Source organism: Eulemur rufifrons, chromosome 3, assembly GCF_041146395.1.
Source record: "Eulemur rufifrons isolate Redbay chromosome 3, OSU_ERuf_1, whole genome shotgun sequence".
NCBI classification, from domain to species: Eukaryota; Metazoa; Chordata; class Mammalia; order Primates; family Lemuridae; genus Eulemur; species Eulemur rufifrons.
Genome location: NC_090985.1, coordinates 86067207 through 86087591, shown reverse-complemented (window position 1 = coordinate 86087591; position 20385 = coordinate 86067207). Strand labels below are relative to the sequence as shown.

The 20385-nt window shown below is 38.8% G+C and overlaps 1 protein-coding gene across 1 annotated transcript in view; it reads left to right on the top strand.

The window, feature by feature from the left end:
- Positions 1 to 20385, top strand: part of PREX2 (phosphatidylinositol-3,4,5-trisphosphate dependent Rac exchange factor 2) — a 276900-nt gene that overhangs the window by 190390 nt on the left and 66125 nt on the right. The window contains exons 34-35 of the mRNA XM_069465531.1: positions 6388 to 6531; positions 18064 to 18178. Coding sequence (XP_069321632.1) covers positions 6388 to 6531; positions 18064 to 18178 — 259 coding nt within the window. The remainder of the gene's footprint in view (positions 1 to 6387; positions 6532 to 18063; positions 18179 to 20385) is intronic.

The window sequence follows — 20385 nt, the reverse complement described above, 5'->3', positions numbered from 1 at the left end:
TATGTGGTCTTCTGTGGATATGTATAAAACAGGATATATTTTCATTTACTTGAATAGCATAGACATAGTTTTGCTGAAGGCAGAGAAAACTCTATTTTCATGATATAACCCAATACGTTTTTCAGAGTTTTGCCTGAGGAACTGTAAGTAGTATTGTTTTCCATGGTTCCAATATGACATTATTGGCAAATGGTCTGTTGAGCACGCGGGAGCAGAACCAGTATCAGCTTGATAAAATATTTACTTATTGCATATCCACCATGAGAGATTTCATTTTGGTATGTTGGAACACATACTAAACATTAAAGATAATTGAGACCATGTAAGTAGTATTGGCATATAAATGTAGATGTAACTGTGACACACAAAAATTGTAATATACGTGTGGCACTACATTTTTATGTATTTCTTTGAAACGTAACCTTGACTTCTGCAAATACTTCTTAGTAAAGGGCTAGTCCCAGTGCTACATTACTAGGTATTCCACATGAATTAAAAACAGTGATGATAGGAACATAGTTCTCATTTTAAGTTGACTTGTGAAAGAAGAGAATTATTCACTATCCTAGGGTCATCACATCTTAAGTAGTGTAAGAAAACCAGAACTTTATTATGTATTGCATGGGGTTGGATCTTTCTATATGTGCAGACACACATAATTAATTCTGCATCACTGGAATGGAAACTAGTTGGCTGCAAGTCTGAGAAAGGGATGAGTGCAGAGGGAAGGAAGCACCAAGGTGTAAAGAGATTATTTGGCTTTGAAATCAAGAAACCTGAGTTCAAGTCCTACTTCCATTCTCATCTTGCAAACATGAGAATGTTAGCTTTCCCTAACTCACATGGTTGAGGGGCTTAAATCAAATAATGTATTTGGAAGACTCTAGTATTATATATGGCTGTAGTAGTATTCAGTAAGTATTTTAATCCATCTTCCTTACTTTATTAGTTTACATTCTTTTCAAAAAGCTCTATTTATATCATCACCCATAATGTTACCTTTGCATGAAAAGGATAATGAGATTCTGAAGAATTATGGCATGCCAAGCAAGTAGAACTCAAATGTCTTGATTGAAGACATTTCATTTCCATTGAAGAAATAACATGCTAAGTGCTGAACTAAGTTCTAGGGATATGATGGTAAGAAAATGAAACAAAGTTTCTAGAGACAAGTGAGAGACACAAAAGAATAAATGGGCAATTAGACCCACTTCAGTGATAAGGGAAGTACAAGGTACTTCCTATGCTATATTATGTATTTAGAGAAGGAGGAATAAACTATCTAAATGATTAGGTTATCTACAGTTAAATTTATCTTATGAAAAATCTGCATTTTTTTGGAGATAACAGAAGGTCTTCTCCTTTACAGTGGTGATATAGGTAATTTTAAAGTAATTAATTGTTAGGAGAAGGAATATGTTGGAGCCCCCACTATCCCTGTATGGGCCAGGCAGTGTGCCTGGAGCTGTGGATGCCATGGTGGGTGAGATAGACACGGTCCCTGACAGCCAAGTTGGGAGTCAATAAATAAGAAATCCACTACAAACATCATTAGAAATGTGATAAATCCTGTAATGGAAACAGACAGATACATAAAGAAAGAGGATGAGATGGCCCTCTAAGGGGTGACCAGAGGAGGGCTTCTCTGCAGAAGTAGCTTTTAAGCTGAGATCTGAAGGACAAGAAAGACCCAGTAAATCAGGGAAGAGCAATCCAGGAACTGGAAACTAACAACTTCACAAAGAATTTTCAAATGTCCCGGCCCATTCAGTGATTGGGAGCTGCATTTATAAGGGTGGGATGGCACTGTTAAAACTCTCTCTGGGATGCATCCCTCTCCAGCTGTAGTCCCCAACCCCTGGGCTACAGACCTGTACTGGTCCATGGCCTGTAGGAACCAGGCCACACATTAGGAGGTGGGGTGTGACAGGCACTCTGTCAGAGGCAGGGCAGCTGCTCCCAAGTGCCCCAGCCTAATCTTCCCCTGTGAAACCCTCACCTGGTCCTGAGCAGAAACAGCCAGCCTGGGTGAGACAGGTGCTCTGCCAAATGCAGGGCAGCTGCCCCCGAGTGCCCTGGCTTAATCGCCCCTGTGGAATCCTCCCAGTCCCAAGCGGAAAGAGCCTTTCAGCCACAGTTGCCTCAGCAGCAGTGGGTGTGTGTGTATGGGGGGTTGTTAAGAAGAGAGGGCCCCGAATGTTGGGGAGCTAGTTTCCTGGTCCCCTTTGTCCTAAGGGGCCTTCTGGCATGCTGCCCTCTCCTCTCAGCTGGAAGTGCCCCCACTGATTCTCAAGCTCTGAGAGACGCACAATTATCCTGGGACCCACCAGCACCCCAAGGCAGCTGTGGTCCAAGTGGGTACTAGGCGATGTTGTCTGTGGATCCAGTGACGCAGAGACCCAGGAGCTGAGACTCCTGGGCTGGGACAGCTGCAAAAATCACTGTCTGTCCGTGAAGGAGAGAAATGAGCCACACCCTCCAGGCAGAACCCAGGCATGGTAAGCAGAGTGTTATGGGGGGTGTACCCCCATCAGGCCTAGAACTGGCAAACCTGCAGCTCACCCATGCCAAAGGCTCGTGCTTGGGAGCAGAGACAGCTATGTCTGCAGCATTGGGTGGTTGGACGAGGGGAGGTTCCCATCTCCATGTCCTTTCCTGGGCTCTGCTGCTGCTCCTGCTCTGGGGCGGAGACACCCTCCTACTCTGTGGACTCCTCTCTGCACTCGTGTCTCCAGTGGGAGGGGTGCAGACAACTTCATATCTTGAGCCCGGGGCTTTCTGGTGCAGGAGAGGGCATTCCACCTTCCTCTGTCCTAGAAAGTGTTCATGGCAGTCCTAGTCCCAGTCCCCTTGGAGCAGCCCACCCTACAGGTCAGAAACCCGGAAACCCTGCTGTTCTCCTGTGTCTCACTGCTTCTTTGTGGTTGTCACAGTCCAAGGGGGTGCTGGGGAATGTTCATGTGGGATCCAGTGACAGGGAGACAGAGGGGTGTCCCTTTCTTGGCAGGATAGAGGAACCGGCATGTGTGTGGGCAGTATGGCACCTGCTGTCTCAGCGTGGGTCTGTGGTGGGCGGAAGTGATCCTACGTGGGCCCACTGCTGGGTGCTCTGCTCCCAAGAGACTCTCAGTTCCCTGATGGTAGCAGCTCCTGGGTTCATCAAAGTAGAAGGGCTCTCCAGCAAATCAGGAGATGGCAGACTGCCATAGCTGTGAGTGGAGGAAAAGTAAACACTCCCACCTACGCTTTCCACCAGGCTCCAAATCCTTCAAGGGTCAGTCTCTGCCAAAATCTTGCTCCTTCTTGTTCTTGTCCACAACTTCTTCCCCTGCTTTTAAATTATTATTTATTTTTAAGAGTTATTTATATATTTTTAATAACAGTTCCTTTTCAGAAGTGTCTTTTGCAAATATTTTCTTCCAGTCCACTGCTTGTTTTCTTATTCTCTCTACATTTCTTTCAAAGGGCAGAAGTTTTAAACTTGGTGAAACCAGCTTATCAATTCTTTCTTTGATTATACCCTTGGTGTTTTTTTCTAAAAAGTTATCTCCTTTCCCAAGGTCATCTAGGTTTTCTCTTATGTTATCTTCTAGGAGTTGTATAGTTTTGCATATTACATTTAGGTATGTGATTCACTTTTAGTTAATTTTAGTGCTGGGTATAAGGTCAGTGTATAGATTCATGTTTTTGCATGTAGATATATATTTGTTCCAGAACCATTTGTTGAAAAGACTGTCTCTGCTCCGTTGTGTTGCCTTTGCTCCTTGGTCAAAGATCAGTTTAGTGTATTTGTTTTGGTCTATTTCTGGGCTCTCTATTCTGTTCCATTGATCTATTTGTCTATTCTTTTTCCAATACGATACTATCTTGATTACTATAGCTTAACAATAAGTCTTGAAGTCAGATAGTGTCAGTCCTTCAACCTTGTTCTTCAATATTGTGTTGGCTATTTTGGTTCCTCTGCCTCTCCACATAGACTTTAAAATGAGTTTGTAAATGTTCATGAAAGAACTTGCTGGGATTTTGTTTGGTATTACAAGTTGGGAAGAATAACATCTTGAAAATATTGATTCTTCCTGTCCATGAACATGGAATATCTCTCCATTCTTTTTTTATTTCTTTCATCAGAGTTTTGTAGTTTTCCTCATATAGATCTTGTATATATTTTATTAGAGGCAAACCTAAGTATTTCATGGGGGAGGTGCTGCTAATGTAAATGGTTTTGTATTTTAATTTCAAATTCCACTTATACATTGCTGGGATATAGGAAAGCAATTGACTTTTATATATTAACCTGTATACTGCAGCCTTGCTATGATTACTCATTAGTTTCAGAAGTTTTTTGTTGTTACTGTTGATTTTTTCAGATTTTTAACACTGATGATCATGTCATCTGCAAACAAAGATAGTTTTATTTTTTCCTTGTCAATCTTTATACTTTTTATTTTCTTTTCTTGTCTTATTTGTTATCCAAGACTTCCAGTATGATATTGAAAAGGAATGGTGAAAGTGGACGTTACTACCTTGTCCCTGATCTTAGTAGAGAAACTTCAGGTTTCTCACCATTAAATATGATGCTAGCTGTATATTCTTCATCAAGTTGAGGAAGTTCCCCTATGTTTCTAGTTTACTTACAGTTTCTATTACAAATCAGTTTTAGATTTTGTCAAATGTTTTTTCTGTGTCTATTGATGTGATGCTGTGATTTTTCTTTTTTAGCCTGTTGATATGATGAATTACCTCATTGATTTTTGAATGTTGAGCCAGCCTTGCATACCTGTGATAAATCCTACTTGGTTGTGGTGTACAATTTATTTTATACATTGTTAGATTTGATTTGCTAATATTTTGTTGAGGATTTTTCAATCTATGTTCATGAGAGTTATTGTGTACTTTTACAAGTGCCACAAATCATTTCAGGGAAACAGGCTCCATTCTTTCTTGTAGTACTCTTAGTTTTAACTTCACTTTATGCTAATATACTTGATAATTTTCAGTAAGTCTCAGTTTCTTAATTCCTAATCTAGCATCTTGTTTCGTTCTATGCTAGTCTTATAATATGGAACTCCACCTGTTGTGTAATTATTTTCCTTTCAGTAACATTATCCATTTGTTAACACAGAGATTGGTTACATTGATGCAAAAGAGTAAGGGTATGGAATTTAACATAAATTAAAATATATGTGAGACACAGTATTTGAAAAATATGAAAAGAGAAACTACAAGGTATAAATAATTAGTGGGTATAAATCTGTATTTTCTTTCGTATCCATGGATCTTTTTTTTCTTTATTTTAGAAACCAGGAAAAAAAAAACTTCCTAATTATTAAAATGCTATTATCTTCCAACTCTTAGGCTAAGAAACTTATTTATTCTCTTTCCTAAACCTAACTCTTTGTCTTCCTTTAAAAAAATAACAAAACTAAAATAAGCATTTTATATGGCATAAAAGACTCATAAGTATTAATGAAATGTGTCCTCTATTCCTATGCAAAATTAAGTAGATAAATTTAATAAGGAGCCTGGAATCTGAGATCATAAATGGCATTTAACCGTAAATTCTAATTTTATATCAGTTTTATTGAAAGAAGCAGGTTAGATGTAATAAATATCAATTCAATAACATACGTTAAATACCTACCATGTTTTAGCCTTAATTTTTAACTGGTTAATATTACTATTCTTATTTTTTAGGAAGATTATTACACTCTTTTTTAATGCGGTAGAAATATTCATCATGGAAAAATATAAAATGGAGAGGATTTATGATAACATTGTGAAATACTCCTACAGCATTTTAGCCTTTTATTTATTGTTTTTTATAAAAGTAATTAAATCTAGGATCTTTGAAAATAGCTACAAAAATTTGGACAGATAATTTTTAATGACTGCAGGGCATCAACAGAGGATAACACATTTTTGCTCTGGTGTGCAGGGAATGGAGCTTGCAAAACCCATGCTAATTTTGATAATGGTTGCTACATACTCATTGTCTTGCACACTACTTAAGAAGTGTACCCCAAGGACTCATTCTGAGTAAAATATGAATGAGGTAACTGCCCTGGGAGATTTTGAATCCAAACCATGTGTAACTAAACTCCTCATTTAGTTAAGTGAGACATCTGGTATGTCAAAGTAACAAAGTTTCTTATTACAAAATTTTATATACAGTACGGTAAGTAACAAATCTGTTGCTTTAGGTAATGAGAATCTGATTTAATACCTTTCATTGAATAGCACTGTGTGCCTAACATGAACTTGATACACACAAGCACCTTTAATGTATTAGTTTCTAGTAATTTTCAGAATTATTTTTAAAAGTTAACAAGTATATCATATAGCATATCTTTATTTTAGGCAGTAACATAATATTAAATGTCATTTTAGATGTTCCTCTTACATATCAAGTGGAAGGAAGTCGGCAAGCTCTGAAAGTTTACTTCTACATTGACAGTTATCATTTTGAACAACTTCCTCAACGGTTGAAAAATGGAGGAGGATTTAAAATTCATCCTGTTCTTTTTGCACAAGGTAAACAGGTTTTCTTTTTATGCTTCATATACTTAAATTGTTTTATCTTTATTAATTTTTTTTATAAATTTGACAGCCAAGATTTTTTAAATTAATTTGAAAATTCATTCATAGTATTTAGGTAATAATGCTTGCTTCTGGGAATGTTTCTTAAGGAAAGAATCATGTATGATTTAAATATTTATCAAATAGGATTACAGCATTATTTATAATGGAAAATTAAGATATGAGTGGTTTAAACAAATAAAGATAAATTGGGTTTAACTTGTTTAAATAAGTTAAAATATTGTAGCGCTATTAAAATTGCATGATTGTAATGTTTTATGAGATAAAAAAATTTGACAGTACATGCATGCAAAGTATGAAAAAGGATTTATATGTTAGTCTCAATTATGTCATATATGTATGTGTATGCTTACATATATGTGTGTTAAATATTTTCAATATCTTTGGATGGTTAATTTGATACTTTTTAAAATTCTTTATGTCAACTTTTTTGGTCAGGAAATATGTATTCCTTTCTAATTTGTTTTCAAATAAACAAGTATCAACAACTGCAATAGAAGAAATTAAGATTAGCATAAGCAAGAAAATTCCTGCAGTGAACTAAATTTCCAAAGGAAGGTCCTGAATCTTTTATTTCTGAAATCATAAAATGCTACCTAGAAAAGGCTAAAGTCCAGATTATTACGTAGTGTCTTCTAGTCTAGGATTCCCCTCCAGCTCCTAAAAAAATGCAACCTGTAGGCACAAGATTATACCAATTTCTCTGATTAATACCATAGGGATTTGTTTTTGAGTGTTCAAGAACTACATTGGCTTGGCTGTGGAATTTTAATGTTCTAATAAAAATGAGAAGAGTAGAATGAAATCCATCTATCTAATTGAAGAATGGACAGGCATATGAAATCTAAATTCTCTACCAACTGAAAATTTTGCTTTGTATCGCATGCATATTATTTTAAAACCCTGAATTCTAACAGATAGATTACCCTTTCTTCAATCTCAAAATACTTGGGAAGAATACATTTAAGCAGAGTAAAGTTTCAGTGAAGAAAGGGTTATTAGAAGGTATCTTTATTTCTCTTGGAGGACTGTGATTTATAGGTAGGGTCAATGTAGGTAATACAAGATTCCGTAATTAAAAGGAGGAAAAATAAAAAGAAACAATAAGCAAAAATAGACCTTTGGAGATATTTTAGGAGAATGGTTTGACCTAAAATAGGTTAAAAGCCAGCACAGGGATAGATAATTTGAGAAGATAGGGAAGGATGTTGGTCTGGAATGTTAATTTACAGGGTTTAATGAGGGCGGGCGGACTGTCTATCTATCTATCTCTCTTTTTTTCTTTCTTTCTTAGGTCTTATTCTGTCTTCTGGGCTAAAGTGCAGTGGCATCATCATAGCTTATTACAACCTCAAACTCATGGGTTCAAGTGATTCTCCTGCCTCAGCCTTCTGAGTAGCTGGGACTACAGGCATGTATCTCAACCCCTAGCTAACTTTTTCTATTTTTTGTAAAGACAGAGGTCTCACTCTTGTTCAGGCTGGTCTCGAACTCCTGAGCTCAAGCAATCCTCCCATCTCGGCCTCTCAGAGTTCTAGGATTACAGATGTGAGCCACGGTGCATGGCCTTCATTTCTTTTTTTTTATTTCTTTCTTTTTAAAAAATTTGTCTTTGTGGCTAGGTGCATTGGCTTATACCTGTAATCCTAGCACTCTGGGAGGTGGAGGCAGGAGGATTGCTTGAGGTCAGGAGTTTGAGATCAGCCTGAGAAAGAGGGAGACCCCATCTTTACTAAAAATAAAAAATTAGCGGGATGTGGTGGCGTACACCTGTAGTCCCAGCTACTCAGGAGACTGAGGCAGAAAGATTGCTTGAGCCGAGGAGTTTGAGGTTGCTGTGAGCTGTGGTGACACCACTGCACTACAGGCAGGGTGACAGAGCGAGACTGTCTCAAAAAAAAAAAAGTCTTTGAAATCATTGCTGAGATAACAGATGGCACTAAGAATCTTTGTAAAAAATAAATGATTGCATTGGTGACACATCAGCCATAAATAGCTGAATAATCATACTCAACAGGAAAACGATTCTTTTGCAAGCAACGTCTATTTTAGTTTTGGTAAAAGCCAATTTAAAAGTAATCCCTAAATATGCATCATTTCAGTGAATACAGTATCATTTTTAAAATGTAATTTAAAGAAAAGTAAACATTAGGTTCTAGTATTCTCACAGCAGTAAAATATGAATAATGATTTAAATAAGCAACAGTGGAAATATTTCCGCAGTTGAGGTCACAGATAGGTAAAGAAGATGGGAACTAGTTTGTCTCATTAAAAATCTCAGGGATAAGGTTGTTTATTGAAGAAGGTACAGAATTTCCTCTACCTTCATAAAACTCCCGTGAGGAATCATTAGCAGCTCTTAGTGTTCATCAGACTGAGAGAAGCACAGGAAAGTCAGACCTAGTTTGAGTAGAGATTCCCATCTGGTAATTGAAAGTGGTGGTAAATAGAAGAGACTTCAAATGGAGTCGATTCCTAGGATGAAAGTTTATTTGAAGGGTTTTAGTTTTGTGTATACGTATGTACATGGCTCTTTGCTAGCAAATAAAAAAATTTAAAAATTGGATGAATTGGAAAATTTTCTGGGAAATTGATTTAAAGTCAGCTCTTCCAAAGTTGTCTGTGGTACCATCTGCAGGAGTAGAACTGGAAGCAAATGTATCACCCTCTTCCCACTTTGCCTGCTTCCCTGGAGCAGAGGGAAAAGGAGGGCACAGTAGTTGATGGTGTGTCCTGCAGAGATGGGACCAACGATTAGATCAGGAATTTTGAGACTGGAAGTGAGGAGGGGTGGAGGTGAATGTATATTGCCGAAGGCCAGAGTTACGGGAGAACAGCCATCTAGGCAGACAAAAGTGACACAGATTTCCAAGGTAAGGGACACAGAAACAGCCAGACAGAAAAGTTGGCATAGAGCATAACCAAAATGCTAGAATGCAATGATCGCCCTAAAGAAATCTAGCTAATATTCATAAGTACTTCCTACAGATCAGGGAACTAATGCTGTTGGGATCCCTGAGAGGTTGGTGAGATAATGCAAATAACTATAAATTGGCTGAAAATGGGAGTACCAGTATTCAGGGTCCCTTTCTTCACCTCACTCCCCACTGACCTGCGTCTGTCAGGGGCTCTCAGTACTAACTGCACATTAATCATCCTGGAAGGGTTTTAGAAAATACCTGTGCTCTGCCCCACCCCAAATCAATAAGACAAAATCTCTGGGGGGTGGTCCCCAAATACGAGGATATTTTAAAAGCTTTCCAGATGATTCTGGGGTCTACCAGGAGGGAGAAACTACAAGTCTGTGTGGATTATGAAACACTGTGCAATTATCCAGTTAATCTTTCTGTAATTAGACAAATTTGTTTCACAGATGTTCCAAGTGTCTAGATTGTGGGGAGCTGAGGGAAGGGGCTGGGAGCAATGTAAAATATTTCTACATTGTTAGGTCATTAGAATACAGACGGCCCCTAGAAGATGTGACCTTGGGTGGGACAGTTTTCTTCGGCAAAAGCTGAACATACCTTAGAGAGTGAGCGGGGGAGGAATGTCTTCTGCAGCGATCACAGCAGCTGGGCAACGAGCCCATCATTTCTGAAAGGGGATCCAGCCTGCAGCTCTTAGAAAATCCTCTGTAGTCCATGCCATGCACCCTCAGACCCGTGTCTATTTGTAGGGACCAGGACTGCAGTGGACCTCACTTCTGGAGTTTGGGAGGGGGTATAATTTAGGAGAGGAAAGTTAAAAACACGAGCTATATCTCCTGCTGCTGCAGGTGGTCTTGGGGCTGGGACAGATTCTCATTTTCCCTCTCCTGCTATCCGTTGTGGATCGGCCTCACTCTCAGCCTGAACCTCTGCTGATCTCAGTGGCTAATCTGTGGCATGGCCAAGGCCTGCATCCCTAAGAGACTTGGTTCCCTGGCCACTAGGCCTTTCTCAGACCAGAATTGCCGCAGGTGTCCATTTACCATCAAATCTGGGCAAGGGAAAACTAAGAGAGACCCCAGCAGATACCCAGGGGCCAAGTATATTCCTTCCTGCTCCCACGGTGTAACAAGAGCCCTGTCCTTCTGATGATTGGGGTCAGCCAGCCTTCCCAAGCTCATGGTCGCTCTTCCTGGCTGCTGGTGCCTTTGAAACTCACAGAGCCAGAGTTTGGGGATGGGAACATTCCTCAGTGACTCAACTGGAATTGATATATTAGTTTCCGAGAGTTGCAGTAACAAATTGCCCCAAATTTGTGGCTTAAAACAACCGAAATTTACTCTACCACGGTTCTGAAGGCTAGAAACTGAAGCCTAAGATGTTGTCAGGGCATTCTCCTGCCAAAGGCTCTATGGAAGAATCCCTCCCTGCCTCTTCTGGCTTGCGGTGGCTGCCGGCAGTCCTTGTCATTCCTTGGTTTGTGGCAGCATAATGGCAATCTCTGCCTCCGTCTTCACATGGCCGTCTTCCCTCTGTGTGTGTCTGTCTTTGCGTCTCTGTCTTCAAATTTCCAACTTCCTATAGGGATACAAGTCATTGGATTTGGGCCTACCCTAATTCAGTAGGACCTCGTCTGAACTTGATTACATCTGCGCAGACCCTATTTCAAAATAAGGTCACATTTGCAGGCACCAGGGGTTAGGACTTTGTCATATCTTTTTGTGGGCACAATTCAGCCTTCAACAGATGTTAAGCACAATCATTTCTTCTTCCAACTTTGGTTCCTAGACCCATGTGTTCTACCTCTTAGAGACATGACATCATGTTATATAAAGGTCTTTGATTTAAATTATGTAGTGTCCTAAAGTATGTATCCCTTCGTTGTAAAGTGTTAAACACCTGTTCCCTGGGTATCTGGGTGGTGGTTTGCATTAAACCAAATAGGACATGTGGTGCTGGTCTTTTAAACACACAAACACACTCTTGCATATTTAATATTTTTGGGTTTCTTTCTCCCATGGAAAAAAAAAAAAAGCTGCCACCAAAAATGGCTACTGCTAACGCTTACCTCTTTGCAAGGTGTGTTTCCTTACTTAGAAAATAATAAAAATAACCTAGAAACTTGAATGTTCTCTCTTTTAAACAAAGGGGGGAGCATTTTGTTATAAATATTGTCATTTTCTAAGTGCCTTTCATTCAAGTATTTTTTTCCTCCAGAACTCTTCTTAAAGTTCTTTAAAAGGTGTATCTTTTAGTTTTCCCTTTGGGTTTTTTACAGTATTTATAATTGAAACAATCAATAACTTTTTTAAAAAGATGAAACAATGCCCAAGATTGAGGTTTCCAAATGTTAAGAGTCTATATATGAGTGTATAAACCCACTTCTCTTTAAAGTACAGCACAGTATCATGTCGGGTTCGAATCAGCCTAGTTGCACTAACTCCGACCAGAGGCCAGGAAGTTTCACAAAGACACAATGGCCAATTAAACACTTTCACACTCATGGTTTATTGCGAGGCTTTCACGTGCCAGCAATCACGCAAACATATTCAGCACACACAGGCAGCCATGACAGCCAGGAAACGAACCACAGCCGATACCTTGGGAGACCAGCGTGCTGATTGATGAACGAGGCAGGTCTCGTTTCCCTCAAAATTCCAGGGGTGGGGGCATGGCAATGGGGGTGCAGGTTGTTGCCCTTCTCCCAGCAGAGCTTGCAGCGGCCACTGCCAAGGGCAAGGAGGCCTCTGAGTTCTCATGGATAAAGCATCTGCAGGCGTCTCAGCCACGGTCGGTTCTTGGCTGCTTTTCTGGCCCTGCACAGGAGTGTCCATGGTCATTATCTCAGCCACCTTTCGGCTTCACTTTCTTGTCCGGTGGGTTCTCAGGGGTGCTGGCCACAGCACGGGTGTTATCATATCACCTCAGTCTACCACACCTGTGCTTATCACTGTGAAGGGTCAGCAGTTTCACTGTGAGCCGGGTCGCTTGTCATAACTGACTCCGTTTTGAGGCATTCAGAATCACAAAACATTATCATACATCACACAGGCATTCCTACATGTCAGTCTTAATGGGATCCACAAATCTTGCTCTCCTCACAGTAAGTGTAACCAATAGTGAGGAATCCTGACCAGCTGTGCCCATTTCTGAGGAACTGGAACAGTGCGTGCGCAGTGTATTGTCTAACCAATAAAGTATGCTATCAAAAGAGTCCTACTTGATTGACACTATTAAAATTATTCTTGAGAGATCCTGTGTTTTTCCTGATTAAACTCTTTCCTAGAAAAGCCTTGAAATGTATTTTGAGAAAATAGAAATGCAGCTCACTTTCAGTCTGAGAACAATTTAATTTTTAACTTTCCCTAAGCTTCATTAGGTTTTCCTTTTCTGCTGACTGTCTAAATTTAATGGGATGTTTTTCTCCCTCTGATTCAAAAGTGGTAGAAGTAAAACAAGCAAAGTCCAGTTGTAATTTAAGTATTGCCTTTAATTAAATGTTATTAAATAAATTAAATATTTGTTCAACCAAATACGTTAATACTACTTTTGAGAATTATAGTATTTGATGGAAGAAAACTGAAGTTACTAGTCAAGAAAATGCTAAAGAGAGGCCAAGGTTTGAAGTTACTGCATAATTATAAACTTACTTATACTGAGAATAGAAATTTAATGTGTTAGACTATTTTTCTGTTTTCTTTTTTAATAAGAATAAGTAAATAAACTATTTAGCTCAAATAAGGAATGTTGTCCACCTTCCTCTTCTTTGCCATACAAATTTTAGTTTTTAAATATAGAACTCATCTTTTTTTGTTCATTCTCCACAACCCAATACATGTGCCACAAAATTCTTGCTAAGACTCTTGGCAAAATTGTTAGACACTTTTCCTATTTTTTAAAACATTTATGTAATTGTGAATTTTAACTGCCTTGTTAATTTGGAAATTGTCAAAAATGTAATGAAAACGGCAATTTATGGGAATGTAGAAGTATTCATTAAAATTGTATTAAGTTGTGTTTATATAATTGTTATTACATTGTAACAAGCTTGTAGAACAGGACAGGCTATTCTGGCCGAAGTTGAACAATCAGGACCTTTATGTCAATTAAACCCAGGTGGTTCCCCTACATTTCTTCTCCCACAGTCCCACTGTTGCTCCGTCCCAGTGTTCTCCATCCAGTCTTTCTGGTCTCAAGTCACAAATTGAAGTGTCCTTGTCATGTTTTAGTCATTTAGACATTTAGAATCACAAGACATTCTTACACATCACACAGTCGTTCCTACATGTTGGTCATAATGGGATCAAATGTCGGTTCTTGGTGTGCTCATGGCCAAAGAATGACCAGACACACCAAAGCAAGGCAAGCACGAAAATGAGGTTTATTGAGGAGAGAAAGATAGGATTATAGGGCAAGAGCAAGATACAGGTTTGCAGAGCATGATATGTACGCCACAGGTGACAACTGGACTGTTGATCGCAGCAAAGGGAGAGCAAGAAAAGAAGGGGTCAAAAAGGCCTGGTTATGGTCTGTCTTGTTCTATAGTGCCCAGATTGGGACCTCCCTTGTGGTTCAGAGGTCACCATGGAATCACACTGGACAGTTGGGAGTTGCATGACCTGAGTCTCACAGCACATGCAGATCTCCCATGGGCCTCCCTGAAAGCCCATTTTGGGGGCGGTGAATCCCAGCAGCACCCACTTTCGTTCCTAGGAGACCCGGAATCCCTCGCTGTCTACCTAACATCCTTACATGGACTCTTCTCTTAGTTCTCAAAACTTTGGTGAAACACACTCATACGTAATCTATATCTCATGGAAACTGACAACTAGGTAATGCCTGTAGAGCATTTGGCATGTTGCCTAGTACGTATAACTCATGCAATAAATACAAAAAGTCACAGGCTGTCTTAATACTCTTATTTAATTAAATTCTTTCTCATCGACCATAATTAGTAGACATTCTTTTTTTTTTGAGGCAGAGTCTCACTCTGTTGCCCGGGCTAGAGTGAGTGCCGTGGTGTCAGTCTAGCTCACAGCAACCTCAAACTCCTGGGCTTAAGCGATCCTACTGCCTCAGCCTCCCGAGTAGCTGGGACTACAGGCATGTGCCACCATGCCTGGCTAATTTTTTGTATATATATATTTAGTTGTCCATATAATTTCTTTCTATTTTTAGTAGAGACGGGGTCTACACTCTTGCTCAGGCTGGTCTCGAACTCCTGACCTCGAGCGATCCACCCGCCTCGGCCTCCCAGAGTGCTAGGATTATAGGCGTGAGGCGTGAGCCACCGCGCCCGGCCCAGCATTCTTATTTTGCATGTCTAAAATGCAGAGCCTGAGGATCTCAGATATTAATTAACTTGCCCAAAGTCACATAGCTACTAAGGAGCAGAAACTGGGGTTTTACTCTAGTGCAAGGGCTTTCATCAGCTCTCCAACTAGTAAGAGTAATTAATTCACATAGAAATATGACTATTGGTAGACTGGATCCTCCTGGGATATTTGCCTTTCACAAATAACAGCTTGTTAATGGAGGTAAATGTGGCATTTATTTGAGGATTGTTTTAGCAGGGAGACTTTCTTTTATTCCTTCTGTGTATTCAGGACCAGAAGTTGCTGAGCCAGTTGTAATTATTCTAATTAATGCAGATATAGGGTCTAGGAGAGAAAGCTTCCCCTTTGCCCCTTGAAGTTTGCTGAAAATGAACTTAAAATAGGCAGATTAATAGGAGAAAAAGGCACACAAAATTTATTTAATGTGCATGGGGGAAAATTATAGGAGAGTGATTACCCAACAATCCAGTGAGGTCCAGATGCTCATGTACCCTCCTTCATAGGGGAGGGGGATGGGAAATGTAGGGGATAGTAAATGATTATTAGGGAGAATGAATGCACCCAAGAGACAGAAATTAACTTGTAAATGATTTTCTTGGAATTTGAATGAGCTGGAGAGACAATCCTCTTGTGAGAAAGTCTATGTGTGGTTGCATTCCTCAGTCTTCTTCTTTAGAAAAGATAATTAGATTTCAGGGAGGGAAAGGGAAGGAGGGCAATTGTGTTCTCTTTGGCAGGTCTAGTCTTGAGGTACATAAGGGAATATCAGAGAAAAGCCTCTCCCAGCATCTGCTGACTGGCCAGGGCCTTTAAGGAAAAATAATCAGCATGCCAAGGTGTCATTCCTATGAAATTTCCTGTGTTCCTTCCTAGAAGCCATAAGGAATTGTCAATGGAAATGAACCCAAACTCCATAAAATAATTTAAAGAAATTTATTCTGAGCCGATTATGTGTGATCATGGCCCGGAGAGCCATGGGTTACAGTTTGGTTTTATACATTTCAGGGAAATATGAATTACACATAAAGTCATGCATAAATCAATACATGGAAGGCAGGATATCTCAAAGCGGGGCATTACAGATTATAGGTGGGTTTAAAGATTCTTTGATTTGTAATTGGTTAAAGAAATGGAGCTTTGTCTAAAGGCTTGGAATGTTTTACGTTAAGATAAGGAAGTCTGTTAATCAGAGACAAGCCACTGGACGTACACTGGACATATACCAGACTTAAGTGATCTGAGAACCTGCAGGCTTGATTCAAACTCTGCCCTGGATGGCCCTAGACTTGTTAATGAGTTACAGAAGATATCTCCAAGATGGGAGGGGACACGTCCCTTCTCATGGCCAGCAACTCAGCTTTAGGGTATTTCTGGAGTCCCCTTGGCCAAGAGAGGGTCCATTTAATCAGCTAGGGAAGCTGAAGATTTTATTTTAGTTCACAGCATAAACAAATAAAAAAATCTTTGAAACAAGCCGACAAATTTGATTTTTTTGTATCAAAGTAAATGTCATACTTCCTCTTTAATATTCCACAATTGCTTTTCTCAATTATGAACCAATTTTTAAAATTTTCATTTTTAAAAATTTCAAATTTAGCAATACTCTTTACAAATTTATTTTCATCAGTGCTGTAGAACTCTTACCAGTACAAAATATAGCACAAAATATAGCACAGCTAAAATTAACAGTCACTTTCCTATTTTTGCCCCCCAAAATGGTGATAATGGTTTCTCTCAGTTTGAAGAAACATCTTTGTTTAATTTAGAAACTGTTGCATTTAGCAGTTTTGAAAGAGGGTTAATTTTTGTCAGTGTTGAAGTAGTTAAAAATCAAGGCTCATAAGGGATAAGGCATTTCAAGGGGAAATAATTTACATTTCTAAGTTGAACCCATTACCAATCCTGTTGCTGGCAACCTTTCCGTAGGAAATCTTATATTTCTCAACCCTTTCATATGATTTGTTTTCTCTCCAAAATTTTTTAACTACCAGCTCGTAAAGTTTAAAAGGAAAAGAAACAATCAAAAATGTTAGTAAAAAAGGAAATCCATATTAATCAAAAGACATTTAAAATTAGTAGAATGTTACATATATGTTTATTTATTTTTAACTAAATTATCTGACCATTTGAGTAGAGGTGGTTTTCTAAGATTTCACTTTATACTTGTTATTTATTATGCTAATATTTCTTAATTTAATTTGAAGCAATAAGAGAATGTGAATAGACACGGAGAGTGACAATTTCTATTTCCTCCGACATATGTTAATGCACAGTTCTGCCTCTTATACACATGTTCTGAATATCTTTGCATATGTGTGACATGTAATATGTGTGTGTGTATATATAAATAATAGGAAGTTTGAATTTAGCTTCACAAAGAATGTTGTAGGGGAGGAAAAATAATTTTTCTTTACCCTTCATAGTGCTTAGTTGTGATGGACTTCTTATAACAAAAGACAGGTTAACAAGAGAAAAACAAACAGAACTTTAATAACATGTATACCTCATGGCTACGTGGGAGATACTCAGGGAGAAGTGGGTAAATCTTAAAGTTGGCTTTGAATTTAGGCTTTCATACCAAGGTCCACTGAAACAAAGAAGGGTGTGGGGAAGGCTCAGTTATGGGGAGGTGACAGGAAAGTGCCTTAAAACATGGGTAAGGTTTGTTGTGCCCTAAGAATCTCTGGGGATTTAATCTTCCTTCTCTTCCTAGTGCTGAGAGGGAGACATTCTTACAAATGGAGATTTCCTTTATAGATGTAGATTTTCCTTACAAAACGGTAACTTCTGCTCTGATTTCAGAGTTTCTCCTGTGTCTGCAGTTTCTCAGAATAACCAGATCAAAATAATCCTTATGCCAATGAGGTATATTTTGGGGTGGTATATTCTGGTCTCCTACAGTTATATTTTGGGGTGGCATATTTTGGTCTCTTACAACATATACAAAATGTTTTAAAAATAGAGGACAGTTTAAACTAGAAATTTTCTTTGCCTACTTAACATAAAAATCACCAAATGTTTGATATTTATTTTGAGAGCAGAATGATTTTCATTCATTTTTGGACTAGTTAAATATAGTTTCTTGCATGTATGTTTATACTTGGTGCTGTGGGGCGCATTTACTAATAATCAATAAAATTACACCAAATATGGAGAAATTGAGTTACAAATTGCTTGTAAAATACATTTACTTGTTTATGCAGCACTGGAGAGCATGGAAGGATATTATTATAGAGACAATGTTTCTGTGGAAGAATTTCAAGCCCAGATAAATGCAGCCTCATTGGAAAAGGTCAAACAGTACAACCAGAAGCTCAGGTATGTAATGGTCCAAGTTTTTGTTTTTGTTTTTTAAATAAGTCTCCATTTGTTGCTGCGAACCCGGTTGTATTGCCTGTTGCACAGAGAAGAGCTAATGTACTGAGACAGTCGGGGTTGCATTGGAGAAAGAGTTTTATTCTGCAGAGCACCAAGTGGGGAGACAGGAGAAATTTCCCAAATCTGCCTCCTGGAGAATTTGGGAGACAGGGTTTTTAAGGATAGTTTAGCAGACAAGGGACTAGGTAATTAGGTTTGTTAATTGGGGCAGAATTATAGGGGTGTGGAAGTCATCTTCTCGTATTGCTCCAGTCCCTGGGGTCATAATTCCAGTTGAGTCGGTTTCTTGGTGTGGGCTGCTGGTCTGGGTGGGCCAATCCACCCACTGGAATGCAAGACCTGGAAGATATCTTAAAGACTACCTTTAGGCTTTGTAAAGGTGATGTTATCTATGGGGAAAGTTAAGAATCTTTATGGACATTACCTATGGGGAAAGTTAAGAATCTTTATGGACACCAGCTATGGGGAAAGTTAAGTATCTTCATGGACACCGGGTGTGTGCCCCAGAGTGGCAAACAGAGAAGCAAACAGGGGGACAGTAACTAATTATTATCGTTATTCTTAGCTAGGCCTTTTCTGTAGTTCTCGCCTTGCACCCTGTTATTGATTTGTATATAGGGCTGTTTCACATATTTTGGCAGAAACATATAAATAGGATTTTTGACATTATTCATTATATTAGATTATTAATGGTGGTATTTCTTTTGATATGTCATCTAAAAGATCACCAGGATGGCTAAATAGTGGAAAGGACAGCTTTATTGGGTATATCAGTTTGCAATCCAGGAAGAGACAGTCTCTGAGAAAGTGCTCTCTCTTCTAAGAGGGGAAGGACAGATTGGGTTTTTTAATGCCTCACGCGTTCCTAGTGCACAATAGAGTCATACATATTCAGCAGATTTGAGGGGAAAGCTATACATATTCATAAGGGGAGTCAAGTGCACGTGCAATGGGTAAACATATATGTAACATATCTCCCATGTTTACTTTGGGACACGGTTTTAGCATTAAAATGAAGTGGAATTGGCTCTTTATGTCAAAAGATGAACTATAGGACACAGAGATACTTTGTGTGTGACCTCTAGAAGTAGTTTATGGGAAAAGAATGTTTGTAAGGCTGGTCCTCTATCCCGTCAGAGCTGTGGTGGTCTGAGTTGTAAATCACAGTTCTGATCATTTGCCTGATAGCTCCGATTGTTAGAGAATTTAGCAAGAGTGTAGTTTTTCTTGTAGCCATAGGAATTTAGACATTTGCCATGACAGCTGGGCCCTGAGCCCCTGACCCGTAAGTATCTTTGTGTCTTTAACCTTAGGTTCCAACTTAGCTGATAAAGGGGCATCTATTTTGGTCTCTCTGATCACATATGTAAAATTCTCTTATCGAGTGCTTAATATTTCAAATATTCTAATTCCTACACTTTTTTCATATAAAAATAGGGAAAAGTATTTTAAAAATTTTATGCTAGTGTTGCAACTTCCGAAGAAGATAATGAGAAGAGGTTAAATACATAGTAGACCATTTCCAGGGGGAAAAAAAAAATCACTGGCCTATGTTATAGTGGTATCTCCTAGAGGTTTCAGTGGATTAAGGGTAAAATAAGTTCTTTCATGTTTCCTGTTGTGTTTATCAAAGTGTTTTACCTAAGAAGCTCTCCACAGATGGATGTTTAGTTTCACGAAAGTACTGAGCTATAACTAGCAGAGAGAAGTGGGGATGTGGCATGTCGTTCACACCACTGTGAGTATCTTTAAAAAAAAAAACAAATATATATACATATGAAACATATCTGACAGGATATTTAATAATGATACTTTATTAAGAAAATAGCGCATGTATTAACTACATGATATTCTGTCCTCATAAGAAAACATTTTAATGTATCTTTCTTGGAGAAAGCATTTTTTAAAGTACAAACTCCCCAGTACAAACTAGGTGCCCTTGTCAGTGATAACCTGCTTAATGTCCTTTCTGTTGTGAATTAGATTTCCTTTGCACGGGAAGACAGTTACCTTCCTCTTTACTTCCAATAACGCCTTCTCTTCCTGCTTGTTTCTTGGATAAGGTGTTAATTTCTTCTTTAATTTTTCCTCTTACTCTGTAACCACAAGTACTTCTAAATGGCTCTCGGGCAGTCTGCTCTTGGTTT